At 42.3% G+C, this 19,017-nt stretch overlaps 1 protein-coding gene across 1 annotated transcript in view; it reads left to right on the forward strand.

Moving 5' to 3' along the window:
• Positions 1–7,259: 7,259 nt before the first annotated feature.
• EMILIN2 (elastin microfibril interfacer 2) overlaps positions 7,260–19,017 on the forward strand; it is a 38,117-nt gene continuing 26,359 nt past the window's right edge. The window contains exons 1-2 of the mRNA XM_030012328.2: positions 7,260–7,474; positions 7,617–7,739. Of these exons, the coding sequence (XP_029868188.1) occupies positions 7,350–7,474; positions 7,617–7,739 (248 nt within the window). The 5' untranslated portion in view covers positions 7,260–7,349. The remainder of the gene's footprint in view (positions 7,475–7,616; positions 7,740–19,017) is intronic.

Below are 19,017 nucleotides of genomic sequence, written 5' to 3' on the forward strand. Positions count from 1 at the left end.
ACTAGCTGCAGGCACCAGGGCCTGGAGTTGTTATTTCGTTTTGTTCACCAGAAGCTGCAGTCAGAGGTTTTGCGTTGTAGTTTTTGAGATTTAGGACAGCCACACAACATCATCATCCAGTGAAAATATAAGATTGGAGAAGGCAGATGAAAAAAGATATTTTAGTTTTCTTCTTGTCTTTTATTTGGGTTTTTGCATCTGCAAGCTGCTGTAACCTTAACAAGAATTTACAGGACAAATAATTAGCAGCACCTTCTACCAGGGAGAAACTAGAAAAGCTGAAGAAATTTGCTCAGTGCCCAAATGGCTGAATTAGAAAAATGAACTAGCCTATATAAATCCTCTTCTAAAAACATGGTGTGACTGCAAAGAAGCATGACACAAAATTTCTTTAAGAACCCTAAATCTTCTTTACTATGTGCAAGTTGAACAGAAGTTGAATTTAACCTTCCTTTTGAATGCAAAATAGATAAGAATCAGAAGAAATGTACAGAAGGCTTCCTTAAAACTGTTACCAACATCTGGAATAAAATTCCTTAACACCAATGTGAAGTTAAGAAGCAGGCACTTTGTTTATTGCAGCACTGGGGACACGGGGGATTACTCCTCCAAAGGTGTGTCCTACTTAGTATCAAAATCCATCAGTTTTTATAGACTTTTCCTGTCAGGTCATTGTTACATAAGCTCTTTACATAAAAATGCATATTATGCTTGTTCTTAAATTTAACCTTTATAATGATTGGTCCTTTGATTATATAATCTTATCAATATTCTTATTTAAAAACAATCATTGGTCAGTTACACTTAGCTCTACTGATTGGAATCTTCGTTACTCAAATCAAGATGGGAAGGATAAGGGGGTTTCCAAGCAGCAAACTGGTGTCCATGACGGTTTCCTTAGTTTCTTGAAACAAAACATAGAAAGACCAGTAACTTCCTGGTGAGGTTTCTATGGTTAGCTATTTCAAACTTTAACAATATTAAGGTTCCTATAGTCACACATAACACAGTTCCTAAAGTTTCTATGGCTACATTTCAAACTTAACAATCCTATACATTATGCTTCAAAATTTTACTCCTTAATCAAACCTAACTCTTCTATGTGATTAAATTTTGATTTCTTTACCAGAATATTTGCAACAAAACTAGCAGTCATTTTTTTGATTGGGAAATAATTAGGCCAGGAGTTTTTTCCAAGGAAGCAAGAAAAATGTTGTGAATTACAGTATTAGGTCTTATCGACACCAAGAATTTCCATCTCTTGTTTTCAGGAAGACCTTCTTATTTTTATTTTAAGTGGACTTACTGCATTTTTAATCAATTCCTTTAAATAAACCAACATCTATTATGCCTAAACTGGGATTATAATGTCTGCATAGAAACTCACACCTATTGTGGTTAAATTCATGTAACTTTCTGGCTTAGTTAAAACACCAGGAACTTCAGCAAGAAACTGGATAAACAGATAAACAAGGAATTAAATCTTCAGAATAATGTCATTTTCTATCAGCAACAATGTAATTGTTTAAAAAGCTGTTGACAGCTTTATCCCAAACACTGTAAAGTCATGTGCCACTCCCTTTCTCTCCTTTGCAGCTCATCTCTAAAAAATCCTGAAAGCTGAAATCTGACACATTCAGAGAGAGGCAGATTAAGAAGGGCAGTACATACCGTGAAACTCTGGAAGCTGCCCTGTATTGGAGGTAAGGACTGCACAATAATTAATGCCCTCAGTTTTATTTTTTATTCTGAAATATTGCATTACTATCAGAGGTGATATATCAAAACCAATATGACAATTCTTGATTTCATAACAAGCGAGATTGGAGGAAACTCTTTACAGCAAGGGTAAACACTGCATACAGTTTCAGACTCAGTCTTTAAGTATGTTTCAGCAATTTGCCTGCAGATTTTTTGAAAGGTCTGTGCACAGGTAGCAGACGTAGCTTTGTATGAACCAACTTTGTCCTACTGTATGTGCAGGTTAGAGCAGTAGTCAAATCAAAGATAAGCAGACACAAAAGAAACCTCTTCCCCATACCTCCTCTACCCTCCCACCTCCAACCCATCTGCCAAGAAATGCTGATCTCTGATCTTCTTTCCAGTACTCTTTAACATCTTCCACTTTTGTGCATGTGTCAGCCAGCCTCGGGCTCTTCACCGAAAGATCTTGTGGAGCATTAAAATGTTTTCTTCTGATTGTCATCCTATACTCTGATGTCTTCTCTCTGCACAGGCTCCAGACTTGCTGTGCTCAGAAACCCATAGTAACAGTGGATGGTATGTCATTCAGTCCTCTCACATTATATAGTAAGAAAGTAAAATGAGAGAGCGCTTATCTTTCCTACGGAAGCAGTGTAGACCTCAATCACTATTTCTTCAGTTGTCATGACTATTCAGTACAAAGTAGATAGGACGTTCGACAAGTGTGGCATACTTGTGGTTTACGATGCTCCAACACTCAGGCAGATCACTCTTCCTGGTGGAGAATAATGTATATTGATCTCTGCTGTGCTGCCTTGAAGCCTTCAGCAGATTGTAATAGTGTGCTCAGATAGCTGTTCCTAGGGACTAGCCTTTGTTTATTTTGTTCTCTAGCCAAAACCATAACTATGACAATAAAGAGCACCAGTTTTAATACAAACACTTAATGCATGCCACAACTGGGCAATGTTTGGGCTGTTTGTAATACACTGATTTGGTTTTCTGTTTAAATAAGTAAACTTACCATAAAGTTTCCTCAAAAAGAAAATAACACCAAGGAAGAAAGGCTGGAATTGCCAGGTTGCCCACCCATGCACTGAAACATCCCCGAGCCTGTTCCACAGAGCTCATAGAACACACCATCAGCGCCTAGATAGGCAAATACGGCAATTCAGCTAGGTGAAGATGTGGCCTGAGCACTAGTCAGGACCACATGGGCTATTTCTCTGCATGCTCCAAAGCTGCTAGAGTGGATGTTCACTACAGACCTTTTTTGTGGAAATAACAAAATCTTTATAGTTGCGTAACTGTTATGGCCCTCCAAGGTGGCTCTCCATTAAAAAGAAAACCAAAATCTTCTACTCTCCCTCCTCTCCTTTGGTGGTTTATTCACCCCTGCCTAGGGCTTGGATTTTTTTCTTTAAGTTAACATGTTTATAAATAGTAATTTTATTAACATCTGTTATTTACTTTTCATTTGGTCATTAATTTTCATGAAACACTCACAGCTAAATATGTGTCTGGCTGACTTCAGTGAGGTGATTACACATAAAAATTTCAAAATTGAAACCTGAGTCTTGCAGTGGGGGAATAATTTTTGAGAATATATTGCAAAAAAAGTTCATGATCTCATCTGAGAGGGGAGAAGTTGGAGGACACCAATCCTAGACTTGAATTAGAAATGTTAATGTTAATATGAATGCTAAGATGACTATGTAGCAACATATACACCAGGCCAAATGAACAGGACAAAGCTGTATCACATCTCTGCAAAACAGTATTCAATCTCCTCTTTCCCCACGGAGTGCTTTTCCTGGTATATCCAAACCAGCATGCGTCATACACCTCAATCCAAGCCTTCCTCTGTTAGCTTGGAGTTTCCTACAGCTTCCTTTCAAACTTTTCTTTTTTCCCTAATACCAGTTTCATCTTTCCAGAGGGACACTGTGACCTGCTTTGACTCATGGATGGATTTAATACAGCGCCAAATTTAAAGTCAGACTATGCACAGCTGTAGCTGGATTCTTGCATCTGATAGCCAGGTGAGAAATACCTGAAAGACCTTCTGTGCCACAGACAGTATTACTAGACAAAAGAGCTTTTTTATTAAAGACGAGTGTCAGGGGAGTACAAATGCCTTTCTAAAAACCACTCATGTCAGTTTATTTTGGCAATTTTTTGAGGTGGTGAACCTGAAGAAAATGAACCCAGAATTCACAAAGCAATTTATTGCTGAAATCTACAGAAAGAGCTGATACATAAGAGAGGAAAACTGCAGGGAGAACACCATTTCCTCTCCAGGTACCACACTATTAAAGACACATATCTCTTTTGGAATTCTGCAGTAAATACTCTGATGATGTTTTTGCTATTTATTCTGCCCAGCCGCTCCATGCACCTTTCTCTCTCTGGCAGACCCTTGCACGTGGCCCTAGTTGTTTCCCCATCATTATCCTGTTATGAAGTATGAAAGTGCAGTTGATCTTGGTGCTGAAAACACAGCCAGACTGCTTAGTAAAGAAACAAGAACTTTAAAACAATTTAAAAGGATTTATGGACTCAGGTCTGTGATCTCCATCTCCCAAGGACATGTGTACTGACCTCAACAGTCATCGAAGCCCTCCTAGTGCACTTGCAGACTCTGCGCTTCATTTGGAGGGAGGGATGGAGGGATGCTTTCCATGTACTGTAAGAACCATCTGCCTTGGGAATTCTGTGAATTTTAGAGATGAGAGGACATAGCACAGAAAAATACAGTGTGAGCATTGCTGTCTTCTTGAGAGCACAATTAACCTTCATACTTACACTCTGAAATAAAATTTGTTACACCCCTAGAAAAAATGCAGCCATGAGCAGAGCTTGGACCACATGTTCAGTGTGCACCTGAGCTGAAGACTCTCCTGGCAAAGCACAATTTCTGCACTGGTTGTTGTTGAATCAGCTGATATCATAGGCCCAGTGTGAATATCAGAGGAGTTGAGGTCAACTGTATGCATCTGCCCAAATTCATCCATTTCTATTCAGCTCAATACTTCTCAGCACAAGTCATCCTCTGCTGTTACTCCTTACTGAGCCATCACGCAGCCACGCATAAAACTTCCCTCCCTGCAACAGTGCTTGCATTTAAGTTCCCACAGAGCTCTGGTTTCAGCGAGGAGAAGCGAATGGTCCTGCAGGATTTTGTTTTTCGTTGTTATGGTTTATTTTAAATGAATCAAACTCAAAAATACACTGTGTTTTGCAGTGGAAGAAGTTTCATATACCCTTTTAAAGTAATGGCAGCAAAAACTATCAAAGTCCTGTTTCATAATATTACAAAGTAGTTGAGCCAGACAGTAAAGGCACAACTCCTGTATATCAGAAATCAAGAGAGAGGCTTTCTTGCACAGTTCTTGAGTGAACAAACATTCACAGAGTCCTGAAGTTACAGGCAACTCCTGACTCATCATCTGCTATCTCCATAGGGTAAGCAAAGGCTGTAATGACTCTCCTTCTAATAGTGCCCCATGTTATGTTTGATCCCAGAATCAAGTCTGCGGTTCACAGGTTAGATGGGTGCCCTCATGGTAAATCAGGTAACATCTGCTTTATATCCCTTCACCGAAGTATAAGCTCAATGTTTTGCGTATGGAAACATACTGTTGCTTCATGCTCATTTTGTTTAAATCAGCCTATTAATTTTTGTACTATGCAGTCATTCTCAAGACGAGCATGACCTCAGTCTTTCATTATTCACTGACTTTCCCTTTGTGGGACAACGTACAGCTCTTCCATGTTGCTCATCACTTTTGGAAAAGGACCAACTTCATGAGTTCCTTGACTGGATGAGGAGGGGAAAAAGGAAGAAAGAGCCTTCCTTCTTCATTGCTTTTTAGGGACTGAACTGTAGTCTTGCTTTCTTCAGGCTGGAGAAACTCCAGATAATTTCTGCTGGCACAAATAATGATGCCTGAATGGCATACTCTTGCAAATGTAAACAGTGGCACAGCAAATTCTTTAACCTTTGCCTGAAGCATAATTTCTTAGACAGTGAGGTGCTACCCTCTCCCAAGCAGCTGCAGAGCGTTAGGAGGGTGCCATTTTTTCAAGTGAAATGGGACAGATTGAAGTAACAGTAATATCTCATATTTTCCCATTGCTACTTATCACCAGTGCAGTGTTCCTATGCATCTGTAACGGGACACATTTCTCTTGGGGGCAGAAAGCTTTAGTGTACTTTTCCAGTGAAACAGTTACTAAAAAGCAGTCTGAAAGCATAATTTTGACCTCAGCGTTTAAAGCTTATTTCCCTGTCAGACTCGGAGGCCGAGTGAAGTTGTTGGGTGAGACCGACTGTAAGACTGGCAGATGAAACCTGCCTGTTTCAGCAGGTTGGGGCAGACAATGAGGTCCAGGTTCAGCTCAGGCAGGCCGCTGCCTACAGCAGAAGAAAGGGCCTGGCCCTGCTGCCTGCTTTGCCTGCATGTGAGACCTAGAAAGCCTGAGAAGCTGCTGTGGCCATGGGGGGCCTGGGAGTGTGTGGGCTGGGTTGGGACTGGTCAGGCTCAGCAGCAGCAGCAGGCACCGCTCCCAAATCTCAGTCCTGACCTCTTCTCCACCCAAGCACCGCTCTCTCCCTTCCCTTCCTTCCCTCTGGTGGGAGCAGCCTGCCCTGGCCCAGCCTCAACGCTTTATTCAGTTTTGCCTGAATCCTAGGCAATCGCTTCAAAAGAGCTCGAGCTGAGGAGGACAGAGGGGCCTCCCTGTCTTCTGGACCATGGTGGGACCCATCGCAGATGGCTTCGCACAGGCAGGTCACACACTCAAGGTGCCCAAGTTAGATTTTAATGCCTGAGTGAATTTGAATGCCCATCGCTCTCTCTGCCCAGTGAACGGTTCTCCTTATGAATAATGGCCTACTGTACCTCCCTTGCAGAGGCAGCCACCAGCAGCCATGCCAGGCCCAAGGGCTGGAATGAGCCGTTGGGCTGCGCAAGGGAATGCTGACCATGTCAAGGCAGTGGTGTTGAGTGGGACCACAGGGCCGCTGCATGGCAGCAAGCCCACCAAAACCTCCCTCACACACACCATGAGTCCACCCACCCTGCGCCCAACCCCACGTGAAGGTGAACCCAGTGCCCTACTTGCCCGCGGTTTGGGGGCTGCCCTATGCCCCAAGACCCCGGGCCCCCGGGGAAGGCACGGACCCCTGCCTGCCCCGCTTGTCCCTGGGGGCCCGACCCTCTCCCCCCAGCAGCTTTCCAGTGGGAAAAACAGGCTTGGGGGCGGCTGCCGGCCAGCGAGGGCAGGGAACTGGGAGCAGGGGCTGCCCCCGAGGCGCCCCGCTCATGGCGACCGGGCGCCATGTGGAGCCGGCGGCTGCCCCTCCGCCTGCGCGCAGCGCCGCTCCGCCTCGGCCGGGGGGCGAGAGCGGGGCGGGGGGCCGGGGCAGGGGCCGACCGGGCGGGGGTGGAGGGGAGCGGCGCCTCGGCCGGAGGGGGGTGCGGAGCCGCCGTGGAAGGCGGAAACGGGGTGGGGGGGATTTGCGTCAGTGAGGGAGCTGGGAGCGGGCGAGGGCGGGCGGGACAGGCGGACGGACGGACAGAGGGAGCCGGCGGAGAGGCACCGGTCCTCCCCGCTCGCCCGCCGCCGCTGCCCGTCGCCCCATGGAGCTGTGCCCGGGGTCCGCGGCGGCCTCGGGCTGGGCGCTGCCGCTCCTCCTCGCCCTGGGCGCCGGCCTCAGCCACGCCACCCCGCACCTGCGGTACACCCGACCGGGCTCCCGCAGCAAGTGAGTACCGCCCGCCCTGGAGGGGGTCGCGGGAGCCGCTGCCGGCGGCGGGGCGAGCCGGGGCGGGCGGGCGGGCTGGGGCGGCGTGTGGGGCCCCTCATGCCGCTGCCCGTCCCTGACGGCCGTTGTCTTCCCCCCCCAGGAACTGGTGCGCCTACATAGTGAACAGGAACGTGAGCTGCTCGGTGCTGGACGGGACGGAGAGCTACATCCAGGCCCAGTACAAGTGCGCCTGGAACCAGTTCCCCTGCCAGCCCACCCCGGTGTAAGTAGCCGAGGAGGCGACCTCGGGAGGGAGAGCGCTTGGCCACCCGCTGCCAAGCCCCGGCGGCAAAGCGGCCGCTGCGCTCGGGCCGTTCCCGGCACCCCGAAAAGCGTACAGCCTCCTGGTCCCCTGCATGCCCCGAACAAAGCGCTCTCTCTTATTACAAACATAAGGCTGCCGGAGCTAATTAGAGCCAGATTGAGCGCGTTGCCGGTCCCTGCAGCCAGTCCGCTGCGCACAGCTGAAAGGGAGCTGTGCTGGCACACCTCCTCACGCCACGCTGCCCTCTGCGATGGGGCTGGCAGGCAGTCAGGCAGGCTGCCTGCCTGCTTTCCGTGGGCGGCGGCAACGCCAGCACCTGCTGGGAGTGCACCTAGGCGCCCTGCTCCAGGTTTGCCAGGGTACAGCCGTGCTCAAAACCGGTTTCGTGGTTGCTGTGTGTTGCTGTGTGTTGCTGGATCGGTGCGTAACAGCGAGGGAGAGCCAGGAATGTGAGCCAGCGCATGTACAGTCTCTGTATCCCTGTCAGTTATCCAGCGAGGACAGCAGCCAGGGCAGAGATTTTTACAGGGCATAATACAAATTCACTTGTTTGATTTCAAGCTTCATGCTATTGAGTGTGACCCCGTGGTAGTCTGTAGCGTGACCACCTACAGCACTGTGTGCTGTATCAAGGCTCTGTAAGCCCGCAGGTACAGCAGGAGTCAGGGCACAGCTGTATCTCACTTCTGGCTAATCTCAGGCAAATCGCCTTTCCTCAGTTTCCCACTTGAAAAGCAGTAATATTTGCACACTTCTGCTTGAAAGCTGTAGGTGGTAAGCACTCTGTGAAACCATTTCACCTCCCCCAGAAGTCAGTGGAAGGACACCCATAGGTTTTGGTGGGATTAGGCTCAGGGTTGGGCTGAGGTGGTGATGAGAATTCTTTTACAACAAAGAATAGTTTTTATTTTGACATGAAACAGTGAGGATGAGACTGATAACTGCTAGGTCCTGGGTGCTACTGAAATAAGACTGTGAACATTGATGATGCTGCAGCCCTAGGGCCTGTGACAATAGGTGTTGGGCGTTTGGCATTCAAATGCACTGTTTTCTGTTTGTTTGGATTGTTATTTTTGTTAAAAAACCAGCTTTTTCTCTATTGGAATATATAAACACTGGAATTTGAGGGAAATAACAAAATCAGCAGGCAGCCGAGTTAACACCATCTTGTGTAATTTCTCTTGTTTCTTTTTGGAGTGTTGAACTGGCCATTTTGGACTTCTGACTGAGTTTATGGGCTGTGTAATGGGGTGTGCCCTCTGTTGTGCGCAGTCTCTAGTGGAGCTGCGGAGGAGTGAGTAGTGGTTGAAACTGAGCTCTTTGAACACATAAATCACTAAGTATTAAGATAAGGAATATCCGAGGCGGTAAATTAGGATTTTCATGGGCTATCTGCTAGTAGATAATGAAGAAAGCGCAAAGGCATTGCTTCTAGCTCAGGAAATTGCTGAACTGAGAACTGCTTGAGCGGGTGAGATCTTTGGCAGGAGTCAGAAGGGGAAGCCCAGCTTGAGCCGGGGGCTGGACTGGATGACCTCAGAAGTCCCATCCCTTACAGATTACTCTGTGGTTCTGTGAAATGGTATTGTCTGTCCTTGTGCTTCTAAACATCTTGAGTTGGCTGCTGTTAGAGACAGAATATGAGGCTAAACAGACATTTGGTCTCGCCTGCTGTGGCCAATCTCATGGGGTTTTTTTGTTCTTTTGAGAATAGAATTAGATACTTACCATAAGCTTTTGTTTCCTCAATTTGACTTTCTTTGGTGAACATCACTGTTATTTTCTTCATAACCGTAATGGCAACTGCAAAATAATTCCTTATTCTTAACATAAAATATTTTAAGTACCTATCACAGCACCAGCTAATTAACAATGAAAGCAGCTGGAATATCAAAATCTTGAAATTTTATTGTGTTCAAAACTCTCTGTTTATAGGCTGTGACTTTTATTTTTCTTTCTGTTGCTGGTATGCACGTTCTCTTAGTGGCAGAGTAGGAAGAGAACTAATCCAAAGCCTTTGAAATACATGGTTTTAATCCTGCAAACCCCTAACTTCATTCCTGTGAAAAGTAGGAGTAGTGGTCTGAATAACAAAATGTGTTTATATATATTTGTTAGCAAATGTTGACAGAAATAGGACAGGAAGGAACTACAAAAGCAACAAAGAAATGACTGTGAGGACTTTTCTGAAATTATTCTTTTTTCCTTTACACACTTACGTAGAGGAGTTAAAAATGAACTAAATAGCAGATATTCATCAGAATAAACTACAGCCCCTGTTTAGTCTCCTTCTGATACCCATGGTTCATGTAAGAGCTCATTCTGTTGCAGACAGTAGGGACAGTGAGATCCAAATCAAAGAGTTTGTTAACTATATCATAGATGTATGGGTTTTATTAGTACTTAAGTACTATTGGGGCTTTTTTATCAGTCAGTGGATTTACTGTTGATTTAAATTACTTCAAGACTATGTTTAAAGAGCCCTTCTAGTGTTTAGGTACAGTCTAGGTTATGTGTAACAATTACTTAAATGAAAAAGCTCACTGCATTTTATATGGGAGCGTTTCACTGCCTTAAACATACAGGGTCCTCCTGAATTCCACGTTCTTCACACACAAGAGAGTGTGTATTGCAGATAGGGATTATAGTCAGCACTGATTTATTTTTTGGGTTTTTTTTAGAAATAGAAAGCTCTGGTTATTAGGCCTAAAAATCATATGCGTGCATGAACCCTTTTTATCTACCCTTTAGGCCCATTAAAATATCATTTGTCTGAAGAAAATCCCCACTGTTGGAATGACTGCATGTCTAGGAGTGTTAACTGTAATTTCAGTTTGGCTACAGGGTTTATTTCTTGAAATGTTAAGTTGAAATTCAGGAAATTATTACACTTCATTGTTTAACTGTTTTATAGGTGTTTGGGCTCGATAGTGCATTTCCTCACTGAAAAGTTAGTGAATGCTTTGGCTGATTAAGGTGTCAAGGATAAATATTAGTTGAAGTGTGGCTGCTTAAGAGATAGGAAGAGAGGGAGTAGAAAGAAAAAGCAGAAGGGCCCTTTGAAGTATGTTCCCTTTGAAGTATGGGGGGCTCCTGATTTATTTTTCTTAAAACTGTGACTAGCAAAGGAGAGAAGAACTTTGTTATTAGTGGGACATTGGACTGAAAGATAATTATACAAAAATATTAGTGTTTTTACCCACTAAAAAGAACTCGTATGTTTTGAAATCTAATATTGCTTCACAAATAACTGACTCCTCCCCACTTCTTTTGTTGTGAATTTCCTTTCCTAGCTTTCTTATGAATGGTTTATTAACTTAATTAGCATTATTAGGAATTTATAACTAATAGCATTGTCTGATTCTAAAAGAAAAGTTTATTGCCCTTCTAGCTAGATCCTACACATTTTTTAGGGTTGTGGCTCCACTTGGATGTCCTCTGGTCAATGTAGCTGCTTCAGGGTAGGATGTTGTTATAGCAGTTGTTTGTTTTGCTTCTTGTGCTGTAGAGTGTGTTGGGACACGTGGCTGTACCATAGCTGCTCCAATTTATGGCCCAGCATTTTTGGGCTTTCACTAGTAAAGTTTTAATTTTAAAGTTTGAAGTGAACTGAAGTGGCTGAAGCAGGGGGATGTTTTCTGCCTTTTCATCTTTGCTACAGAACAAATGGGACTTACCTGTACGAGGTAGTAAATCAAATAGAAAAAAAATTAGATAGGGAAGAACCTCTTGAGGTCATGTAATCCTCCCGTAGCCCCCAGCTAACAGCAGAGCCAGCTTCAAAGTTAGATCAGGTTGCTCAGGGACTTGAAGGAAGGTTGTTTTATCAGATCCCCTAATTCAAGTACCAGGCTCCTTTAATTCTGTGCATGTGAGTGAAGGTATTTGTGTGATCAAGTGTGTAACGAGTCAGGTCACCTGTCCTTAGCTTGTCGGGAGCAAATTTCATGATTTAGGGTGAGTTTCTCATCTTAATGCTAATGATAAATGTATAATAAGCAAACCCGTTATTTCCCTAGGTTGCGTGTACTTAGAAAATGGTCAAGAAAATGATAAATTAATCAATAGCTAAATTAGCAAGCCTCTCCAGACCTCTTATTGAGCAATATTTTCCAATTTCTTGTCATTTAATACTTTCAAATTACTGTAAATAAGCCCACTGCCAAACTAATCATGGTTTTAATCATTGCCAAGAGGAAGATTTAAGGCAAAAGATTGAAATACCTTTAGAGACTGTTACTGCTAGTTTTCTGCAATCATAAATATCAGGATAGATGACTATGAGTAAGACACAGCTTTTATTAATATGTTTATTAATAAAATAATATTGAGTAAAAATGGAAGTATTATTACTGAAAAACAGCATATCAGACTTCCAGTTCAAGTTAAATGGCTTCATTGACCTACCATTTTCTGGCAACCCCAGAATGACCTGGGTGGAGCACGTCAGCCCCAATCTAGGTATGTGTTGGAAAACCACATGTAGTTTTCAACCCTTCAACAGTCTCTGAGACTGTTCAGTTGCTAGAAATTAAGCATAGAGACCAGTGTCAGAGTGCTCAGCACCAGGCAGGATCAAACCTAAGATATACCAGTCAGCACAGATCACAGCCTGTTTGCCACTGGCTTCTAGCAACGTATATCTCATAAGAAAAACTTTCAAGATGCACAAAAACTTGAATGGAAAGTGGGGGCTATTTAATGTTTCCCCTGAAAATATCTAGAAAGGTCTTTAGGACTTTTTTTCTTCCTACTTAGTGTATCTTGTATGAAGCAGAATTTCTTTGTACAGGCTCCAGCTAGCTGACTACATAGGGAGGTTAGCCTAAGGGGTTGTGCATTGAAAACAATAAGGAAACTTAAAAAACTTCAGAACGTACTTCAGTTTCCTGGAGTGCTTGTTTGAAAATCTTTGAGCGCCTGCTGGGTGTGGTAAACTTTCCTGGCTGTCTCCCTGAGCTTGAAATTGTGCATCTCTGCCTCCTTGCACTAACGCAATAGAGTCTTTCTTCTCTGTGAACCAGACAGGCAATTTTCATTTCACACATCATTCGAGTTTGTTGCAATAATTCAAAAAAATCACAAGCTGCTCCTCAGTTCACATTAATGTAAATAATTACAGTTTTTATGCTTTTCTGGTTTGAGAAATGTATGACCTGGAGGTCTGGGGCCTCTTCTATTAAGGACCAAACTGTTGCCAAAACAACAAATTGTTAATTTTAGGGAGCTGCTGACCTGTTCAAAGCCTATTTTGTCATGAATCACCCAAATAACCAAGGAACATTCTGCACCATTAGAAAGTGGGCAGTGCCAGTTTTACACATTGCAGATTATTACTCCCATCTGACTTCCTTTTTTGCATTCACATCTCATCTTTCCTCTCCCCTCTGGTTCACTTGTGACCTGGTGTCTTGAAAAGTATCAGCTCTCAAAACAATGCTGCATTTTATTCTGAAAGTTGTGGTCCCAGCTAATCCCACATGTTAGCTCTTGCATTCATGCAAGTATTGGATATCTATTCTAGCTGTGTATGTTTTCAAATAATCTCTCAGCAGTAGCTCTTTCTTGGAATGATCCTAGAAATAAGCTTATTTCATGGGCAGAGAAGCAGAAGAGATACTATTGGAGCTCATTTTCTCAGGCAGCTTTATCAAGAGCAGTGCTCTGCATCTTCACTTGACCTTTCCACTGGTGTAGAGTGAGAAACTTGGTCCCCACTGCTGGAAGAGGCAGGTGAGGATGTTGTTAACACATAGCCCGTTGTTAACACATAGCCCGTTGCAAAGTCGCTCCTGTTCCATCACTGTTAGACTACATCACAGTGCTGCTCTAAAAACTTTCCTGAAATCCTTTTGAAAGGACTGTTTTCAGGGTTCTCCTATCCCATTTTATTTAGTGGGTTTTTAGTAGCTTACTGTTGGTCTGTCAGCATGTGGTTGACTGGCATAGCTTTATCTTGCAACAAAATGGAAGGAAGCAACCGTGTAAGATAATTCAAGATTGTAAATCCCAAGAATGAAGCTCTGCTTTGAGGCTTGCCGCAGACTGTCTGTGGCTGTAAGTTACTTAAATGCATCCTATGTCTTGGTTTCCCTGCTCCTAAGAGGAGGATGCCTACCTAGCTTTCAGGAGTGGTAATTCACGAACGTGAAGAGTATTAAAATTTTAAACCTGAAACTTATTTTTTGTGCATTTCCTACTGGATTTCTATGGTCAGCTTTTTAAAAATAAAATCCTTGGCAGCTGAGAGACAGTTAGATATGTGTGTCTGTATGGATATATATATAACAACTAGAAATAACTAGTATGAGACATGGGGGCATGTTTCAGAGTGTGCAGTACCTTGGTTGTTTCTTCCCAAGAAGAAACATTTCTCTCCTAAGAGGGAAAATTATATTTTGAATCTCAGTTTTTTGGATAGAAGAATTCTGAGATGAGTGGCATCAAAATTCACTATATAAGTAATGAACAGTGGCACTTCTGGAGATTTTGAATGGAGCTACAAATGAAACCCTGTGGTGTTGTCTGAGAAGAGTTGAGCATTTTTGGCTTTTACCAGTTCTGTAATATTCTGCTTCTCTTATGGAGAAAAAACACAAACTCTGCAGTAAAATTCAGCTGGATTCTCTCGGGTGTATTGAGCTAATGTTCAGCATTAAAGAGAACCATGTGAGAGAGACCAGGCTGTAGTGAGCTGATTTGGGCACTATGATTCTTTGCTTTGCTCCTTTCCTGGCACCAAGAGATGAGGGGGCAGTGTTCTTTAGAGGTAGAGGAAGGCAACTTTTCTTCCTCCATCCTGAGAGCCAATATGCTGGGGATGTAGTAGGAGGGAGGAATACATGTCACGTGTGCCAGGTCTCTGCCCCCTAGCAATTTCTTCCAGACAGAAGGCAATCTGCTCCCATTGTGCTTCCCAGGTGGTGTGAAGGCACAGAATAAACAATAAACACTGAAAAAAAGTACTTGGTCTCTAATGCTCATTCCTATTTTATGACACATTTAGTAAAGTTACAGTGCGTTCGTAGTCTGATATTAGAGCACTCTTTGCAGTGACCTGGATGGGTGATTTCTTGGTTGTGTGCACAACAGGCAGTTGCATTCCTGCAGATGCATAGTGCTTTGACTTGTTCTCTTGCTTTCCTTTGGTTTCAGTCCCTGATAATGCTCTCAGCCAGTAGCAGGTTTTTATTCAGGATTTAGCTCAGAATAGATCTGGTGCAAATGTTGGCCATGCTATACATTAGTGCAAACCTACTAAAAGCACCCTTATGTGCCTCTGCGAGCCCAGAGAAGCTGAGCCTCCTTGGTAATATGCGCTAGTGGAGGTCATCATAACTTTACGTATTCCACACGGGTGCCTCAAAATTGTATTTTTCCCAGTGCGAACAATTTTGTAACACTCTCTGCTTGCTTTTGATAATGTAGATTAGGGCCTGATTATTATGTTATATAAAGACCTGACCATGCCCCTTTGGGAACTTCAATTGAGATGGCTATGAGTGGGCCAGGCGTTGAGCTAGTGCGTAAAGTCAGTGGCATTTTTTTTGAAGAAAAAGAAGTTCCCCAGACCCCAATGCCTGCAAACACATGTACTGACCTTCTTTATCTAAATTTTAGAAAGCAAAAATGCCAGCTAAAAGAAAAGTAGCAGTGGAAAGATGAGACTTTCTTGAGTCCATCTGTGAGAAGCAGCTTAGTGTCTCTAATGCCAGATCAAAATCAGAAACTATTTTGGGGTTCACTAGGATTCTTTTTAAATAGATTTTTGCTGCAACGTATAATTGGGATTTATTACTGACTCCCTGACTTGCTTTCACTGAACACCTAGACTTCTGTAGGCTAATCTAGTCCTGTCAAAAGATTTTTTCACCACTTGCCGTAAATGCCTGAGGATAGACTCTTGGTTAAGACATGTTTTTCTCAAATTAAGCTCATCTGTGGACTGGAACACAAGCTAGCTGCCAATGCTGCCATGTAGTAGCAAGGTTATAAAAGAACAAAATCCAGCAGTGTAGTAGCAAGGTTATAAAAAGAACAAAATCCAGAGGTGGGTTTTGACATACCCTAACTTCAGCTGTCTGCCATACAGAGGGGTGAATGTGAGCATGGGAGCTTAGACACCTGCAGTAGTGGTGACTCAAATGCAGGTCAGTGGTGTCCAGCATGCTCTTTAGGTAATTGGATGTAAATAATGACTTTAGGATGAGATGCAGCCCTGTTTCAACTCTACTGGCTGTATCAACTATATTTCTGTTGGCCATAATGGGAATACAGACAACTAGTGCCTGTCCATACCTACACAGTAGGCACCTGAAATTCAGGTGTGCTGAAACTCTCTGTAACAGACAACTGCTAAAAGTCTCCATGATTTCAGTGGAACTAGGATTTCTGCCACCATTTGTAGGGGTGGCAATTACGGGTTGCCTGTACTCTTGGGAAACAGAAAATTTGGGATCAACTGTTTCTAGTTTAATAACTGTGTAGTATAAATGGCCAACTTAGCACTATTTTCAGTGGAAGCCTTTGCAACCTATGAAATAAAAAATGCTTGGTCAAAATATGATTGGATTTAATTATATCTCTCTGGGTAGTATTTTTGGGGAGTGTCTATATGCTACTTTAGCACTCCCATTGCAATACATTGGAGATTTGCATGACTGAGACATGCAAGAGCAGACTATATAATTTACAAGGAATGGATCTACATTCAATGAAAGCATTAAATAATGAAGATTTGTTATCTTCTATTCAATAAGACTGTGATTTGGAGGCTGCTGAAGTTATGGGACCTGTTCCAATGACTACAGAATTTTGGACCAACCTTGAGTTTTGTGCTCAGAATAAACATTTTATACGCTGCTTATGTAGAAACATATGCTGATTCTGCAGTCCCTTCCTCATAGTGAGGATGTGGTGGCACTTATCTCCCTGCATTTCCCAAAAGGTTGAATGGTAATATCTAGTTACAGAACTGAGCCATATGTTTTCCCACCAATTTCGTTGAAATGTTTCTGATTTGTTTTATCGCTATTAGGTGACATCAAAATATCAGTGCTAACTGCTTCCTTCTGTGGTTTAGCACCATGAGAAAATTATAGCTCATTCCCTAGTCAAAATGTCTAGCATTTGCAGCAAACGTATTTTTAATTAAGCATTTTCCTAAGAAAATACTTTTCTCTCAAAGAGGAGGAATATTTGAATGCTATTGCCACACCGTACGACTTTATTTCAGCTGCATAATACTTAGATGTTAAAAGTGCAGATTTGCATGAGTGTTCTGAATGTCTTTTCTCATTTGATCAGCATGTTGAATTCATGGTGAAGGTAGTAGGCATTCGTAGTTATCAGCCTGTTGTGGAAAGACTCCTAAAAAACAGCTGTTCTTATTTTCTCTGTTGTGAGAGACGGTTGAAATCACCCTTTAATCACACTTTCTAAAAGAATGACTTCATTTGTAGTTTTTAGATCAATTCACCACAAGGATATGACCCTCATCTTGGGCTAGAAGTCCACAAGAGGATGTGGTGACTAGGCACAATAAATACTGGTGTATTGTATGTAATTTAACCACATAAGAATTTTTTTTTTTTTAGATCTTTGAGACACTTGTAAAAATAATTGTATTTATTACCACTTACTTGAATAGCACAAATCCAAGTCAACTGGAGGAAGATTTAATGCTTCACTATTTTTTAATTACATTCCAGCATATACAGGCATTAAAGTGGAGCCTCAATTCTTTAAGAGACTTACGAAACTTTTGTGAACCCTTTTGACCAAATTTCCTCACTAGGTAACTTGTAAAGACTCACACCTACAAGATAAAAGATGTGAAACTTAGGCATGTTACGTTCTAACCATGTAATTCTACCTAGCTGCATAGAAAAGCAACATTTCATCTCTCCAGCTGCACTGAGTGCATTTTGTATGTTTTGTATGTTTGTGTTTGTATGTAACACATTTGCTGTGACTACCAGTGAGCAATTGGATTCAGAACACTACAAATGTAAATAAAGATGTGTCTGATTTGTATATTGTGGTAGCTCGCAGTCCTATGTCATTAAAATATGTAGAATCGCAAATTATTCTCAGGATGCAGTCCCCAGCAGAAAGTTATGGTTTGTTTTCTTGGAACTGTAACCACGAATATAATTGTGTTCAGTGCTGTTAGACTGTTATATCCTGGCAAAATCCTGAAAGTCTCCAGTTCCTCCACTGAAATCCACTGAGCAAGCAAAGTTCTGGCTTTAAAAAACTTGTATGATTGAGAATCTCCCTTGGGCTGGATGCATGCTGGTGAATGTCATTTATCAGTGCATTTGGACAGTGCTGGCACAGTGACACCATTCCTTGCATGGGCAACTTCCACAACTGTGTATGGAGCATATCATCAGTAGAGAAACTGTAGCAATGAAGCTGTGATTTTTAAGAAACTTTTATGTGACTGGATTAAAATTGGAAATGTGTTAGGGTAAGTTCCTGTTTCCTAGCCTTACATGACTAGCCTTGCTGAACTGTAGGTGTGATTCATTCAGCTGGACTGGCAGTATAGAGGAGTGATAGTTCTTGGTAAGTAAATCCCAATTTAATTTCTGAGCCATCCATGAGTATAGCTGTCTTGTTACCGTAGTTCAAGATGTAAAATATGAAAGCTGTTCTACATCCAGATTTTGAAGCATTTTGATTCTAGCTTCTTTTTGCTCTAGGAGAATTGTGGTTTAGGATTCAGGTTAGGCTGTATTTGAAGTGCCATAGCTGAAATCAAAACAGATCCAATTCATGTATTTGCTTGAGCTCTCAGACTTGCAAGAATTTGTAAGGAATAGACTGCTATGACATTTTAAAAGTTGTAGATACACAGTGTTTATATTTTATAATTTAGAATGGGAGGATTCTCCTGCATTTCAACTAATTTTTGTATTAAATCATATTAAAATATTTTATGCCTCTTATGATCATGGAACTATGAAATAAAAAAGTAAGAATGTCAAACTTGCTTATTTTTTATTTTTAAGATGAGATTGGGAAAGTTTTATAATTTGCCCATATGAAAAATACTACGCTTGATTTCTTTTAATTTGTTTATTGTATTTGGTTGTGTCTTGTGATTTGTCTGAATGTTGAAGTCATCTGAAGGTGTCTACATTGATGAACATGACTCAGGGAAGGTATACAAAGAGAAACTTGTCACAAATATGATAATGGCAGAAACAGTACAAGGAAAATCCTCATT

Source organism: Aquila chrysaetos, chromosome 4 (genome assembly GCF_900496995.4).
Source record: "Aquila chrysaetos chrysaetos chromosome 4, bAquChr1.4, whole genome shotgun sequence".
Classification (NCBI taxonomy): Eukaryota; Metazoa; Chordata; class Aves; order Accipitriformes; family Accipitridae; genus Aquila; species Aquila chrysaetos.